We start from the raw sequence: 17,933 nt of genomic DNA, 5'->3' as shown, positions 1-17,933 counted from the left end.
GGAAGCAATAGGAGAGAAAAACATTAAGCAATCTGAATAATAATGTCATAATGACAATTAGAATGATTCCAAAGTTATGAATTTATCTGGTAATTCTGATAAATCAAACCGTTTTACCTATGTCATATGCTATATAAATTATAAGCCATTCCCCAACTGAACATCATTACAGGTTGTGGCAATCGATATTTTAGTTGTAAAGTACTATGTTTAAATCATGCTATTTATCATATAATCAGGGTTACATGTGTTTCCAAAGTTCAAAAAACTAAATATTTTTTTTGTAAAAAGCAAATACTTCTTGCTTCTATGTGGTACCATCTATCCTTTATTTCTGAACTGAGTCATATATCTGCTAAGAAAAGCACACATAATAAAGGATACACATGATAGAACCTGTTTTAATACTTTTTCAGTAATACATTTTACCTAATTGAAATGAAATCACTTTGATAACATTATGAAAAAGCATTTAATTTGTACAATGTTGAGTAATATATCTCTTAGCAATACTTACCATTCGTTAGACTGTAGTGTAGGGGATTCATTTTGGGCTATGTGATATAAGGCACTCATTGCATTCATATTAAATAAAGGAGGTTTCCTTTCCGCTGTAAAAGAAGAAAAATTTTCCTGTTAAAATATGTACCTATTAAACAGGGACACACAAGTACTGTTTTTTGTTGTTTTTTTTTTTTTAAATAATTTTAAACTTCAAGTAGAGTTCAAAGAATTTTTTCAAGTCAATCAATGTGCAATAAATTGCTGGCCAGATGCTCCACCACTCCTAAATACTTTAGTGTTTACTTTCTGAAACATATTCTCATATTCTACTAAAAAAAGTAACACATCCACTAAATCAGACCTTTAACACTGATACATGACTATCATCTCATCCTCAAACCCCATTTAAGTTTCAATCAAGTATGCCAATAATGTCCTCAGTAGCAAAAGTGTCCTTTGGTCCTTTGTATCCTTCAAGGAAACTGTTTTATCTAAGTTGTTAAATTTATTAACATAAAGTTGTTCACAGTATTTCCTTATGATTCTTTTAATACCTGTAGTGATGTCATATCTTATTTCTGATAGTGCTTTGTGTCTTCTCTCTTCTTTTCCTGATCAGTTTGACTAGAGGTTTATCAATTTTATTAATTTTCTCAAAGAAGTAGTTTTTAGTTTCACTGATGTTCTCTACTGCTTCTCTGCTTCTATTTAACTGATTTCTGCTTTGATATTTTTATTCTTTGTTATGGTTATTTTGGGTTGAATTTCCCTTTCTTTATCCAGACTCAAGGTGATAGCTGAAGTCATTACCTTGATTATTTTGAAGTATAGAAGATTTTTCAATATCCCTCAATTTTGGTTGGTTCTAATGATTAAATTTGGGTCATATAACTTTGATAGAAATATCACAGAAGTAAATAATATATTTTCAAATTTATTCTATGAGATGATATATAATTTCAAATGGTTCCATTTTTGATGGTATTCACTGATCACTTAAGGTAATCAAAAATGATGTTGAATTTTTTCTAAAGCTTTTTTCCGCATCTATTGAGATCACTGTATGACTTTTACCCTTCATTTTGTTAATGTAATGTCTCATTCTGATTGATTTGTGGATTTTGAACCATCCTTGATCCTTGGAATAAATCCCACTTGATCATGGTGTATGATCCTTTTACTGTATCATTGCATCCAGGTAGCTAATATTTTGTTTAGGATTTGTGCATCTATGCTACTATTGTTGTGTGGCTGTTGATTTCTCCCTTTAGCTCTGTTTATATTGTTTTATACATTTAGGTGATCCTATGATGGGTACATAAATATTTACAAATGTTATAACCTCTGCTGAACTGACCCTCTTTGTTATTATGTAATATTCTTGTCTCTTATTGCAGCCTCTTTTTTAATTAAAAAATTTTCTCCAGCTTTATTGAGACATAATTAATATATAACACTGTATAAGTTTAAGGAGTGCAATGCGTTGATTGGATAGATTTATATATGGCAAATAATTCCCACCATAGCATTAGGTAACACCTCCATCCTATCACACAATTCTTATTTCCTTTTTGGTGATGAGAACATTTAAGGACCAGTCTCTTGCAACTTTCAAGTATATAATGTGGTGCTGGGATGAGGTTTACACTCAGGTAACTGACATCTTAAGATGTGACAAGAATTCCCTGGCTGTCTAGTGGTTAATACTTGGTGCTTTCGTAGCTGTGGGATGAAGTTTAGGGAACTAAGATCCTACAATTTTTGAGGGCCTGAAACCCACCAAGCTTCTCTGTCCATGGAATTTTCCAGGCAAGAATACTGGAGTGGGTTGCCATTTCCTCCTCCACAGTCTCTGTTTTAAAGTCTACTTTGTCTGATAGTCTTTGTTTTTAAAGTCTATTTTGTCTGATATTTATAAAGTCTGTTTTGTTCGAGACTTTTGAACTATGGTGTTGGGGAAGACTCTTGAGAGTCTCTTGGACTGCATGGAGATCAAACCAGTCAATCCTAAAGGAAATCAACCCTGAATATTCATTGGAAGGACTGATGCTGAAGCTGAAGCTCCAATACTTTGGCCACCTGATCTTAAGAGGCAACTCATTAGGAAAAACCCTGATACTAGGAAAGATTGAAGGCAGGAGGAAAAGCGGATGACAAAGGACAAGAGAGTTGGATGGCATCCCTGACTCAATGGACAATAAGTCTGGGCAAGCTCCGAGAGATGGTAAAAGACAGCAAAGCCTGGCAAGCTGGAGTCTATGGCGTTGCAAAGAATTGAACATAGCTAAGAGACTGAACAAGAACCCCAGTATTCTTTTGGTTTCTATTTACATGGAATATCTTCTTCCGTTCCTCACTTTCAGTCTCCATGTGTCCCTCACATCTGGACTGAGTCTCATGTAGGCAATATATAGATGGGTTTTGTTCTTTCATCCATTCAGTCATTTCATTTCTTTTGATTGGAGAATTTAGTTCACTTACAATTAATTACTGATAAGCATATGTACCCATTACATTTTGTTAATTGGTTTTTGGCTGTTTCATAATTCCTCTGCTCCTTTCTTTTCTCTTGCTCTCCTCCCTTTGTGATCTGATGACTGTCTTTAGTGTTCAGTTTGGACTCCTTTCTTTGTATCTTTCACGTCGCAGTTTACATCTTTCTATCTTGTGTCTCCATGAACAAATTACTGTAGTTAATAGTTCTTTTATTTTCCTTCTAATCCTTTCATACCCTCAATATATACTTTTATAATCAGAAAAAGTGGTACATTTATTTTTATAAACACCATTGTATAATTATGCCTCAAAACAACAAACTAGAGATCTTCATCAGATTAACTGTAATCAAACATATAAACCCACCTACGGAAAATCTTGCACTTTAAGATTTCTTGGTCATTAAGACATAAGCTATGAGATGATCCACTGCTTTAAACATAGTTCCATTTATATGCAACAGAACAAAATGTATGCATAAAATCAAACTGCTACAATATGTGGGCAGACACATAGATTCACATATCTAACTCAAAGTAGTAAGGACCTCAGGTAAAGGTAAGTAACTCATAAATGCTTTAGAGACCATCTGTAGATGGCAAATCTAGCAATCACACATATAATCAGGGGTTTAGCAAGTATTTGTTAATATTAACACAATTATACAGTGGGGAATTATTTAAGATCTAATTTAACAGAGCAAATATATATATAACCTAATGTATATATTATATATAACCTATATACATAACCTAATATATATATCAGATAATCAAAATGAAACCTTTAAAATATATTGCTCCCTTTAGTGACCAACATAAAAAATAAAAAGCTGTAGTTTGGTATAGAAATGGAGGTAAAACACAGATCAAAACTTACTACATAGTAATAAAGAACATGCTTACCTAATTCAATACATGTTATACCAAGAGACCATACATCTACTTTTCCATCATACTGTCCTTCATCCATGGCTAAAATTACTTCTGGGGCCATCCTAAAAAACAAAATGTCTTTTAAATTAAAGTTTAAAAAAAATGTATGCTATTCTTTCAAAATGTAATGACTATCTATATGGAAAACACTTGTGTGGATTCCTGGCAAGACATCTAGATATAATAATTTTGAAAAAGAGAAATAAATGCATTACAGGTTGTGAGGTAAATATTTAACTTTGCCTGTATAGTGTGAGACTCATTCTCACCATCTATCATGATCATGTAACAGCATCCCAAAGGAAGGATGCCTGAGAGCAAGGCTGTATTCTGCATCTGTTCAAGTTTGCAGGTTCGAATACTGTATATCCTTTAGGCCAGTGAGTCTCAAACATTTTGGTCTCAAGATTCCATCTGATTTTTGCTTGAAAGAGGGAATTTTATCACTGGCACTGAATACTATCAGTTGTTTCCCTTGAAATTACAAGCTCACTCCATGTATTTCAGAAAGTATCTGTCACACTATCCAACAATGAATAACCATAGCTTGTCAGTCTTCTTTCAAATTAGAATAGTGTTCCAAAGTGGCCAGGGTAGCTGATAACTAAAATCATCACAAAATTATTAACTTTATAACCAACCAACATGAGTCTTGGTTCTAAAATGAAACACGGGACTTCCCTGGCAGTTCAATTAAAACTCCACGCTCCCAGACCAGAGAGATCAACATGGCCAAAAAAAGCTAATTCCTGTCTTTCAGTTCACTCCCTCAGTCATGTCCGACTCTTTGCAGCCCCATGGACTGTAGCACGCCAGGCTTTCCTGTCCATCACCAACTCCCAGAGCTTGCTCAAACTCATGTCCATTGAGTCGGTGATGCCATCCAACCATCTCATCCTCTGTCATCCCCTTCTCCCGCCTTCAATCTTTCCCAGTATCAGGGTCTTTTCCAATGAGTCAGTTATTTGCATCAAATGGCCAAAGTACAGGAACTTCAGCTTTAGCATTAAGTCCTTCCAATGAATATTCAGGACTGATTTCCTTTAGGACTGACTGGTTTGATCTCCTTGCAGTCCAAGGGACTCTCAAGAGTCTTCTCCAATACTACAGTTCAAAAGCATCAATTCTTCGCCATTCAGCTTTCTTTATAGTCCAACTCTCACATCCATACATGACTACTGGAAAAACCATAGCTTTGACTAGACAGACCTTTGTTCGCAAAGTAACGTCTCTGCTTTTTAATAAGCTGTCTAGGTTGGTCATAGCTTTGCTTCCAAGGAGCAAGCATCTTTTAATTTCATGGCTGCGGTCACCATCTGCAATGATTCTGGAGCCCAAGAAAATAAAGAAAGTCTCTCACTGTTTCCATCATTTCTCCATCGATTTGCCATAGAGTGATGGGACTGGATGTCATTATCTTCGTTTTTTGAGTGCCAAGTTATAAGTCAGCTTTTTCACTCTCCTCTTTCACTTTCATCAAGACACTCTTTAGTTCTTCGTTTTCTGCCATAAGGATGGTGTCATCTGCGTATCTGAGGTTACTGATATTTCTCCCGGCAATCTTGATTCCAGCTTGTGCTTCATTCAGCCCAGAATTTCTCATGAAATACTCTGCATATAAGTGAAATAAGCAGGGTAACAATATACAGCCTTGATATATTCCTTTCCCCATTTGGAACCAGTTCGTTGTTCCAGGTCCAGTTCTAACTGTTGCTTCTTAATCTGCATACAGATTTCTCAGAAGGTGGGTCAGGTGATCTGGTATTCCCATCTCTTTCAGAATTTTCCACAGTTTGTTGTGATCCACACAGTCAAAGGCTTTGGCATAATCAATAAAGCAGATGTTTTTCTGGAACCCTCTTGCTTTTTCCATGATTCAGCAGATGTTGGCAATTTGAGCTCTGGTTCCTCTGCCTTTTCTGAAACCAGCTTGAACATCTGGAAGTTCACAGTTCACATACTGCTGAAGCCTGGCTTGGAGAATTTTGAGCATTACTTTACTAGCATGTGAGATGAGTGCAATTGTGCAGTAGTTGGCACATTCTTTGTCATTGCCTTTCTTAGGGACTGGAATGAAAACTGACCTTGTCCAGTCCTGCGGCCACTGCTGAGTTTTCCAGATTTGCTGGCATATTGAGTGCAGCACTTTCACAGCATCATCTTTTAGGATTTGACATAGCTCAACTGGAATGCCATTACCTCCACTAGCTTTGATAGTAGTAATGCTTCCTAAGACCCACTTGACTTTGCATTCCAAGATGTCTGGCTCAAGGTGAGTGATAACACCATCGTGATTATCTGGGTCATGAAGATCTTTTTTGTATAGTTCTTCTGTGTATTCTTGCCACCTCTTCTTAATATCTTCTGCTTCTATAAGGTCTACACCATTTCTGTCCTTTATTGTGCCCATCTTTGCATGAAATGTTCCTTTAGGAGCTCTAATTTTCTTGAAGACATCTCTAGTCTTTCCCATTTATTGTTTTCCTCTATTTCTTTGCACTGATCACTGAAGAAGGCTTTTTTAATCTCTCCTTGCTATTCCTTGGAACTCTGTATTCAAACGGGATATCTTTCCTTTTCTCCTGTCTTTAACTAGGATCTAATGTTCCTATGATACTTTACCTTTTACTTCGTATGTAATTTGGTATTAAGCAGTTGCTGACTGCGTCGGTAAGATTATTACCAGGTACACTTGTATATGGGGTAGCAGGTACCCATGTGCATTTGTGAAAAGACATATAAATTTGAGCTTAGTTCCTGTGTTCCAAATGTACTACAAACAAATTCTAAAATATATTCACTTTATTGTAAACTTTCTATTGTCAATAGCAGGGTATTTCCAATGTGTTCTTTAAGATGTTGAAGTAAGTTTGAGAAATTATAGTTAGGAAAAATTAAATGAGTAATTTGTTCTTTATTGCAGAACGTTTGAGGGTCTTTTTAATATTCAATATACTGATGTCTAAAGAGGGGAAGCACTAAGAAACATTATTCACTCACAGAACCCTTTTTTATAGAGAAGAGGACACTCTATCTAAACAAGGGTTTTACATAAGAAATTTTTGGTCGTCTAGAGTAGTGGTCTTCAAATTTTTGTATTCATTATTTACCTTCAGTTAATTTATAAAACCTATGTATCCCTTGCACATTTTTGAATTGATATATAAATTTTATAAATAGTTGCAAAGGATATAATGCACAGTATATGTCCACACATACACAGAGTATATATGCTTTAAAGATACTCAAAACTTGGGGTTGCAGAATTAGTTCACCCAATTTGTTAAAAACACTGCTGTGTAATATAATTAGCAAAGGCAGTCTTCATGGTCATATCAATCAGTTAAACCAGAATCACTTTGTGCCAGAAAATATGAATTCAATGCAAATAACATGTTAATGCATCCCCATGACAACCATGTCACAGATATAAATTCTACACTAGAAAAAGAGAAGGGAAGGGGGATAACTGGGGAGAAAGAAAAAGCAAGGGGTAAAAGGAACAGAAGAGAGATGACTGAAAAGGTACAAGGACTTGCCAAGAGTTTGTGTCCTGACTCTTTAATATATCTGACAGATCCTATATGTTCTCAAATTGTTCCTCTGGTGTTACTTTGAGGCTTTGACATTCCAGAGCAACGAATCATTGCAATATTCAGGGTGGGTCAGAAGCCTTTCTTTTATAAAGCAGAAGGGAGATTTGAAAGGCAGGTGAAAAGATGACATAGTGGGCCTAAGACACCACTTTCAGTATACAGAGAGAAAGAGGACAGATTTGAAAGTTGAAGATCTAGAAAAGACTCTTAGAGTCCCCTGGACTGCAAGGAGATCAAACCAGTCAATCCTAAAGGAAATCAACCCTGAATATTCATTGGAAGGACTGATGCTGAAGCTCCAATGCTTTGGCCACCTTATGCGAAGATCCAACTCATTAGACCCTGAGGCTGGGAAAGACTGAAGAAGAGGGAGCAGCAGCATGAGATGGTTAGATAGCATCACCAACTCAGTGGACATGAATGTGAGCAAACTCCAGGAGATGATGGGGGACAGGGGAGCCCAGCGTGCTGCAGTCCATGGGTTGCAAAGAGTCGGACATGACATAGCAACTGAGTAACAAACTTAGATGATGCCTAAAATTTCTTTCAAACTTAGGGGAGAGAGGAAGAGAGGGAGAGGTGAATGCATAAGGCAGGACAGACCATGTGATAATATTGTTGGGCTGAGTGACTCGTAGATAAGGGTTCGTTATACTTCCACCAAGTGTTATGTATCTTTAAAATTCTCCATAATAAAAATAAAAACAAAAAAACTCCAGAGAACTCCAAGTCCACTACCAGTCTTCAGGTATTCTTAGTATGAAGATCAATGATATACAGTAAACATAAATCTAAAGAAAATACAAAAATTTCCGCTTAACATTTCTAGCTTCTCCCCACTTGAATTTTTATTAAATGTCCCCACACCCAACATGATGCAAATAACAGAAAAGAATGTAGAAAGAGGCAAATTTCAAAAATTGGGGGATGTAAAGGGAGCACTCCAAATCTGTATTTGAAACTAACTATAATATTTAAACTTAAAATGTCCAAAATAACATTTTATTTTCAGGAAAAAGATAAGATACCTTAAAAAATGCACAACCATATACAACCACACACAATTTCAATTATGAGGATCAAATCCAGATAAGATTATTCTTACCAATATGGTGTTCCCACAAAAGAATTGGCAGGAGATGCCATGGAAGCAGATCCAAAGTCAGCAAGTTTCACCTGGCCTGGCTCTGTCAGAAGGATATTTCCCGCTTTGATGTCTCTGAGTTTAAAGAACACAAAAAATTATTTCTCTTTCCTTCACTGGATTGTGTAAAACCATGATAAAATAAAAATTCGTAAAATAGAAAAGGAGAAATCAAGATAATTAAGTCCTAGGATAATCTCTCAATTGGGGTAGAATTAAGATCTAAAATAGAAAACAAAAAAGAGGCAAAACAGCAATAGAAGACAGAAATTCAGGTGATTAAAGTGTAAAGTCTATAATTTGAGGTCCTGTTTATTGGTACAAATATGATTTTAAGTGGCTTTAAAAATTAAATTTAAATAGCTGACCACTCCTTTACAATGGTTAGATTTCTGAGCAGTCTACTTACTATAAAAGGAAAAAAAAAGAAAAGCATTTCATGCCCCCAATCATTTCCAAACCTTAGGATAGTTTTCCTAACTAAATATAAAATGAAAACAAAGATTTGGATAATGTAATATCCATGATTGTAGAAAACTACAGATATTTATAAAATGGGACTGTAAGTCCACTGAGTACCATAACATACAATTATCCTTTCAAAAACAGAAAAACTAAGTTCTTAAGCACTTACTATAGTACAGTTCTTACCACAGTACTGTAGCAAACATAAATTAATCTATGTTCCTTCTATTCATTTCTTTTTTTAACTGAAGGGGTACTTTAGGGAATTCTCTGGTGGTCCAGTGGGTAGAACTTAGCACTTTCACTGCTGTGAGCCCAGGTTCTACTCCTGGAGGGGAACTAAGATCCCACAAGCCACGAAGTGCAAAGAAGTTAGGTTTATAATTCCAAATCTTCTACTCACTTATTTACTAGTATGGAAATTTCTCCTGGACCTTACTCTAGGACCTGATGCTACTATAAAGTTTAACATGTATTCCCTGATTCACATATATAATCAAAACATGCTAATTTTCTTCTAAAATAGGCAAAACTAATATCAACGCTAAAAATGCATTATAGAATTGCTTAAAGTTACTATTCATTATCAAGGATCATCGAGGATTAATACTCAAAAGCATAAAAAGTACTAAGCATCTTTTATTTCTCAAAAGCATGGAATGAATGGAATAAATCTGGCATTATCATGTACCAGGAATTCAGAAGATTTAGGTTTAGTTCTCATCTAAATCTATCTGGCTTTGTAAACTTTGAGAAATTAGTCACAAATTGGGAGATCAGTTTCTTATAAGACTGGGAGATCAGTTTCTTATAAGACTATGTAACCCTTATTGTCCTTTCCATTCCCCAAATTAAATGACTCCACAATTAAATTTCTACCACAAATCTATAAAGCGTACATACAGGCAATATCTAAGAGATATTAAGGTTTGATTCCAGACTATCCTTATAAAGCGAGTATGCAATAAAGCAAGTCATGTGAATTTTCTGGCCTCTCAGTGCATGTAACAGTTATGTTTACACTACAGTGTAGGCTCCTTAGTGTGCAATAGCCTTACTTTAAAAAATAATGTACATAACTTAATGTTAAAATATTTTACTGCTAAAAAATGCCAAAACAATCATAATGGTAACATCAACGATCACTGATCACAGATCACCGTAACAAAAAGAAGGATGAAAAAGTTTGAAATACTGTGAGAATTATCAAAATGTGCCAGAAATATAAAGTGAGCAAATGCTGTTGGAAAAATGGCACTGAAAGACTTGCTTGACACAAGATTGCTACAGACTTTCAATTTGTAAAAACAAAGTAACTGTGAAGTGAAATAAAGCAAAGCACAATAAAATGTATGCCTGTACTTCAGAAAGTCTGGCATCATGTATAGACAAAGATAAAACTTATCTTAAACAGAGAGATCAAGTGCAGCAGTATGTTGTTCTTAACATGGACAATCTAAAAAACGAGTTTAGAAGAAATGCTTTTATTTGGCTATAACCAACAAAATTTCAGGGTTAGTAAGTTTCAGGGTTGGTAAATGCAACAAGTCATTGCTTATTAGTATATAATAATTTTCAAAGTACTTACCTATGGATCATGGTATGAGAATGTAAGTAGGCTAATCCCTGGAGAGCACCATGTGTAATTGCTGCTATTTCCACTTCTTGTAATGGCTTTTTGTGAACTTAAAAAAAAGTTATTTGAAAATACTTTTTATTTTTGTTTAAAGATAAATATGCATACCTAATATATAGGGCAATTTTTACAAACTAACACTGTGCGAGAAGGGATATTCTCCCCAAGATAATAAAATAAGCCTACTGAACTTTACAACTAGTATATAGCTGTACCTAGCTGTTGAAGTATAGTTCACAACCAATTTTTGACTAACCTGACAAAAAATAAACAATTACTTGGTGACTACAAAAACAAAAATAATAAATGTTCTCCCTTTATTCTCATATACCTTCACTGCGAACAGAAGAACAGATTAAGGTGAATGACAAAGAATAAAAAAAAAACTTCAGTCATAATGAGAGAAAAAGATCACCTTTTTTATGCTACTATATAATATTTAATGATGACAGTGCATATTATGCTGAGAACATAGAAAAGTTTAAGATTTTTATTCTTTCTGAAAAATCTGAACATTATTTAAGAAATTTCTCATTGAATTCTCATTTTATCATGCTAATATTATTTTTTCTTAATAATTAAAGGAAACCTACCTTCTAGTAAATCTGAAGCAGATCCTAAACAATATTCCATTACAAGCTACATGGGAAGAAAAGTTATGAAAGCATTAAAATATATTATTAAAAGATTCAATTTGAGATTAAATAAATTTACCAAAGAGTTCAAGAAGACAGCTTAAAGCAAAACAAATCCTAGTCACCATTTACCTTAAAAAAATGAATACGTATTTAGTAATTTGTCAAATGTGTAAGTAGTGTTAATGGTACATTAATCTTTTATAATACCAACATTCAATTACTTGTACAAGATGTGTATTTCAGATGTAACTACTACTAAAATTATAAAGGAATATACATATGCTGTTACTATTAATCTATAGTATATAGTATGCAGCAATACTGAAAATTGCTAGGAAGCAAAAAACCGTTCTCTGAAACTATATATACAAAGCTTAGGTTACAGATAAAGCAAACACAGAGCATCCTGAGCATCTTCTACGTGCTAGGTAAATCCTCACAACTACCTTATAAGGAAGACCCTATCACTATGCTTATTTTACAAATGGAGAAACTTGAGAGACAGAGAGGTAATTTCCCCAAAGTCACTTAAAAAAAAAAAAGGTCAAAGATTTTCTTTAACCACAGCCTTGTATTTGAGTACCACCACGACCACCATCAAAATTAAACTGGATGAAAATGCACCCAAGGTTACAAATCTAAGTTCAGTATACTAAAATGAAAATTAATTGTGACTAATTACTCAAAATAAGGACTCATTCTTATTTAAAGAAAATTTGCCTTTCTCTTAAAAAATACAGTTATTACGCCCATACTGCTACAATATTACTACCATTATCACCTGAATGGTAACAATGGGGCAAAATTAATTCCCACTTCTTATAACAAAGTGTCTCAACTCTCTAACATTAGTTATTATTCAGCCAAGGAATCATAACCAGTTTAAATTTCACCAGGACTCATCAGGACTTCACCAAGATCTTTGTGGTTAAATAGATTACATTTATGTCAAAGATATGCATCCTCAAATAACAGAACTGCTTTCACGAATGTCTGATAAACCATTTGAAGAATGATATTACTAAAAATGTCTGAGAACATTTTACTAGGTACATGAAAGGTTAGCTAAATCTCTGCAATAAATTTGCAAAACTTGTATTATCTTCTTTGCCTAGGAATCTAGGAAAAGCTGCTCCTCCTCTCAATAAGAACTAACATTTCAGCCAAGTAAAATTACAGCAAGGGGAAAGAATATACCTACCCATGCTGTGTGCTCACGTAAATAGCAGCCTTTGTATTCTATACTGTTGGGATGTTTTATTCTTTGTAGAAACTTGACTTCCTTAATAATATCCTGCCATTTCTGTGGGGAGAAAAAAAAATGAATAAAGGAAAAAATTATGAACAGCTGCTTTTCCTTAGCAAGTTGTATAAGAAAAAAATAATTATTAGACTAAGTCGGGTTATCAAGAACAAACAACTTTACCTGTAATATTTAAATATCAAAATAATAAATTGTAAACTTATGTTTATATAGTATATAACTCAATTTACACAACTTATAAAATTATTCCATTCAGGGTAGGACAAATTTTAGTTTTGTAAAACTTACCATCAATGGGTCTTATTAAAATTTTACAACCACACCTCAGATATGCTGATGAAAACTATATACCATATTTAGTGATTTTTCTTCAAAAGTTCAACTTCACTTTCTTAATTGTAGCTTTTTGGTGTATAATTTACATAGGACAAAGTTCATCTATTGTGTTTTTGGCTTATGTTGTCTGCCAAACATTAAAGTTTAGTTTGCTTTTTAAATTCAAATGAAGATTTTAAACCCCTAAGTGCACACCTTCTAAAATAAAATATTAAGAGAATAATTCATTACTATATGGGAAAGTGGAAACAGTGTCAGACTTTATTTTGTTGGGTTCCAAAATCACTGCAGATGGTGACTGCAGCCATGAAATTAAAAGACGCTTACTCCCTGGAAGGAAAGTTATATGCTAACCTAGATAGCATATTCAAAGGCAGAGACATTACTTTGCCAACAAAGGTCCATCTAGTCAAGGCTATGGTTTTTCCAGTGGTCATGTATGGATGTGAGAGTTGGACTGTGAAGAAGGCTGAGCGCTGAAAAATTGATGCTTTTGAACTGTGGTGTTAGAGAAGACTCTTGAGAGTCCCTTGGACTGCAAGGAGATCCAGCCAGTCCATTCTAGAGGAGATCAGTCCTGGATGTTCTTTGGAAGGACTGATGCTGAAGCTGAAACTCCAATACTTAGGCCACCTCATGTAAAGAGTTCACTCACTGGAAAAGACCTTGATGCTGGGAGGGATTGGGGGCAGAAGGAGAAGGGGATGACAGAGGATGAAATGGCTGGACAGCATCACCGACTCGATGGACATGAGTTAGGGTGAACTCCGGGAGTTGGTGATGGACAGGGAGGCCTGGAGTGCTGCAATTATGGGATCACAAAAAGTCGGACACGACTGAGCAATTGAACTGAACTGAACTGATATGGGAAAGTTCAGAGGGAAAAAAAAAACCAGTACAAAAACATTTTCCTACATATTTTACTAACAGCATTCCTCAATGACACATGCCAAGAAATACACATAAACCTTCAGTTATAAGCTACTCCATGACAACCTTAGACACTTAGGCCATGTCCTAAACATAGTTACTCTTAAGAAGCAACCAGAGAACTAAGAATACAGGATACTAGGTCCATATCCAGAGACTCCAGAGGTTTGGCAGGTGTAGGATAGGAACTAGGAGTCTATTTTTTGTCCTTGTTTTAGTTTTCAATCATATATCATTGACTTGGGCCATATTTCCAAAGCCAGGGAAACTAGCATAATAGAAAACTTTAGAAAATGTTTTGTACTAGAATGTAAGACCACATAATTCCAATGTTATTTCATAAGCCCTCAACAAAATAAAGCAAAATATGTTTTATATAAAAGCAAAATATATTCACAATGTTGTATATAAAATGTGTAAAATATAAATGCTAAACTCAGAAAATGTTTCACAGCTTTTAAATTTCAAATTTGAATGATACTTGACACTTTTAAAACAAAACAAAACCCAGCATTTTTTCAGTGTAACATAATGTCAAGAAGGACATTAGTGTTAGATGAGAAAAGATGACTTCTAAATGAAACTTTTTGTTGTAGGTATGACTAATCAAATAGATTCCAACACAGTACAAGTACACCTATGAAAGCTATTTCTAAAGTTGTGTTACAGAATGGAAAATAAAAGAGAGTAACCATGTAAGAAATTGAGTTTTTTAGGTATCAAAATGATGGAACAGTAATATAATAGTGTTATTGTACTCATAAGATTTACCATAAACAATGAAATTCCAAACAAGTAGAAAACAAAAGTCTTTAAAAGTTAAAGACTGATCCAGCAATTTCAACTCTGATCAAACACCTAAAAGTCTGTACAGAAACTAAGGACTCAAAAAAAGTATTTGCATAACCTATATTTATAGTGGCATTATTCACAATAACAAGGCAGCAATAGAAACCTAAGCATTCACTTACAGATGAATGGATGGATAAACAAAATGTGGTATTTTACACACACACACACACACACACACACACACACACACACACACACACACGGAGGAATATTACTCAGCTTTAAAAAGGATGTAAATTTTGATACATACCACAACATGGATAAACTCTGAGAACACTATGTTAAGTAAAATGAGCCAGTCACAAAAGGACAAATGCATGATTTCACTTACATGAGATACTTAGTCAAATTTATACAGACAGAGAGTAGAATAGTGATTTCCAGGGGCTGAGGGCAGGAGGGAATGGGGAGTTGCTGTTTAATGGGCAAAGAATTTTAGTCTTTTAAGATGAAAAAGAGCTCTGGAGATGAGTGGTGCTGATGGATACAGAACAATATGAATGTCCTTAATGCCAGTGAACTGAATACTTGAAAATGATTTTACAATGGTAAATGCGTTATATGTATTTTACCACAATTAAAAATAATTATGTTGAAAAATTAAAGACTTACAGATCCCAATTTTTAAAAACAGACTATATTACACAAAATAAATTCATGCAATTAAATAAATATACTGAAAAGCATTAATCATATTAATGAACTAAAGTATACTTAGCATAGTATTAATAATTGTATTTAAAAATTTTTTCAGACTAGTTTTTTAAAATCAGCCCTTAATTTCCAAATCATTAAAAAAATTACATCCAATATAATTTACTATTACATGCATCTTATTCTAGTTTACTCCTTTAGAAACTGATAATCCCTTTATGGTAGAATAATATATTATATCACAGTTTAAAAAAATGAGAAACTGGGCCAAGTTGGGAAGCTTCTAAGATGCCAGTAATGTGCTGATAATGGGCTCTAGGTACAAGTTAAATGGGTACACTCAGTTTGTGAAAAAAAAAATAGACTGAGATATACTCTTAAAATTTATACATACTTTCCGGTATGTTATACTTTTAGAAAAGCGTTCAAAATATCCTCAATTAAAAATAGCATGTCTTTTTCTAGCATGTGAATAAGAATGTAAATATTTCACTTACCTCAGTGGACTGCTTTCCACTGTAAGACATTTTCTTGATAGCCACCACTTCATTGGTGCGCACATCTCGAGCCTTAAAAAAAACAAAGAAAAGATTATTATAAAAATTAACAATCTGGGCAATAATTTCTTTGAGAATAAAAGCATTCATAAGCTACCTGTCAAAAAGGACATCAAAACTGACTTTGAAGAACATTAAAAACACCAATAACCACATAGTGAAACTTATCAAACCATCCAGGAGCTGGTACTTTGGAAAGAAATATAAAGCAGGGTTTAACTTTCAGAGATCTAGTTAAGGATAAAACAGAAATTTGAATAGCACTGTAACAAAGAGACAACATGAGACTAGTATATATACATACAAGCCTATGCTAATCAATTTTGAAACTGCAATGAAATGGACAATTTTCTAGGAAGGAATAAATTACTTCAATTGATCTAAAAAAAATATGAGTAAAAGCAACAATGGTGCCAGACTGAAAAGAACATCAGTGAACTATCTTTAAAGTACTCTTGAGTGGGGAATTTCTTGGCGGTCCAGTGGTTAGACTCTGTACTTTCACTGTGGAAGGTGTGGGTTTGATCCCTGAAGTTCATGGAATTCTCCAGGCCAGAATACTGGAGTGGGTAGCCTTTCCCTTCTCCAGGGGATCTTCCCAACCCAGGGATCGAACCCAAGTCTCCCACATTGCAGGCAGATTCTCTACCAGCTCATCCACAAAGGAAGCCCAAGAATCCTGGAGTGACTAGTCTATCCCTTCTCCAGTGTATATTCCCAACCCCGGAATTGAACCAAGGTCTCCTGCATTGCAGGTGGATTCTTTACCAACTGAGCTATCAGGGAGGCCCAAATAAAGACAAGAAAACTCTAGAAATTTTTAAAGTATTATACAGCGTTAGAAGAATTTTTCATTTAGATAAAATATACTATAATTACAGAAATGCCAAAGATTGTTACTAGAAAAAATTTCATAATTTACCATATTTTTGTAAAGGGGGAAATATATAAGCACTTCATAAATGCTGAAAATGCAGAAAGGGCCCCACTCTGAATGTATTCAAATGTGAAAAAGGCCACACTCTTAGAAAACACAGATTAGAAATATAGATTCTTAACATGATGAAAATGAAAGTCGCTCAGTAGTGTCCGACTCTTTGCGACCCCATGGACTATACACAGTCCATGGAATTCTCTAAGCCAGAATACTGGAGTGGGTAGCCTTTTCCTTCTCCAGGGGATCGTCCCAAGTCAGGGATCAAACCCAGGTCTCCCACACTGTAGGCGGATTTTTTACCACAAGGGAAGCCCAAGAATACTGGAGTGGGTAGCCTATTCCTTCTCCAGGGGATCTTCCCCACCTAAGAATTGAACCAGGGTCTCCTGCATCACAGGCAGATTCTTTACCAACTAAGCTACCAGGGAAGCCCTTTCTTAACATGATAAACCACATCTATTGTAAACAACTATTAATCAGGCTTAAGACAAGACTGCTAAAATGCTATCACAATTATTATTTAACAGTGCTAAAGTCCGCCTGAAAAAAAGTAACAAAATGTAACAGGAAAGAACTAGAAGTTCCAGTTTCTATCTAACTAGAAAAGAAAAAGCCAAACTCCTATGTGTTAAAAAATTATAATCTATATATTAAGACGGTACATGAGAATAGCTGCAAAATAATTAAAGTGGGTTCACTAAAAGCATCAGAACCGTTTCAAAACATTTTTTGGAAGAACACATCTTCAGTTCAGATTTTAAGGAGTTCCCAAAGATAAAACTTCTAAATTATTTTATAGTGATGGCTGCTAAACTCATATTTACTGATAATGATTGAAATGCACACAAAAAATCGGTGAACTTATGGTATATAATTTATACTTTAAAAAAGACAACACATCTGTAAATTATATCTCAAGAGTGGCCTTAAAGAAAAGACTCTGTTAAGTGGGCCCTGGGAAATTTAATCACATTCCAATTTCAATTACC

At 34.5% G+C, this 17,933-nt stretch overlaps 1 protein-coding gene across 2 annotated transcripts in view; it reads right to left on the bottom strand.

The window, feature by feature from the left end:
• Positions 1 to 17,933, bottom strand: part of TAOK1 (TAO kinase 1) — a 107,341-nt gene that overhangs the window by 37,009 nt on the left and 52,399 nt on the right. The window contains exons 3-9 of one of the 2 annotated variants that reach the window (XM_004012516.6): positions 15,948 to 16,019; positions 12,616 to 12,717; positions 11,370 to 11,415; positions 10,729 to 10,825; positions 8,637 to 8,750; positions 3,906 to 3,997; positions 518 to 611 (exon numbers count right to left, since the gene is read on the bottom strand). In XM_004012516.6, the coding sequence (XP_004012565.2) occupies positions 518 to 611; positions 3,906 to 3,997; positions 8,637 to 8,750; positions 10,729 to 10,825; positions 11,370 to 11,415; positions 12,616 to 12,717; positions 15,948 to 16,019 (617 nt within the window). Of the gene's footprint in view, positions 1 to 517; positions 612 to 3,905; positions 3,998 to 8,636; positions 8,751 to 10,728; positions 10,826 to 11,369; positions 11,416 to 12,615; positions 12,718 to 15,947; positions 16,020 to 17,933 lie in introns of those variants that run through there. The other variant, XM_042255455.1, reaches the window with a different exon arrangement.

The sequence above is a fragment of the Ovis aries genome, chromosome 11 (genome assembly GCF_016772045.2).
Source record: "Ovis aries strain OAR_USU_Benz2616 breed Rambouillet chromosome 11, ARS-UI_Ramb_v3.0, whole genome shotgun sequence".
In the NCBI taxonomy this organism is placed as follows: Eukaryota; Metazoa; Chordata; class Mammalia; order Artiodactyla; family Bovidae; genus Ovis; species Ovis aries.
Note: the sequence above shows the minus strand (reverse complement) of the source record. Positions and strands in the feature narration are given on the sequence as shown.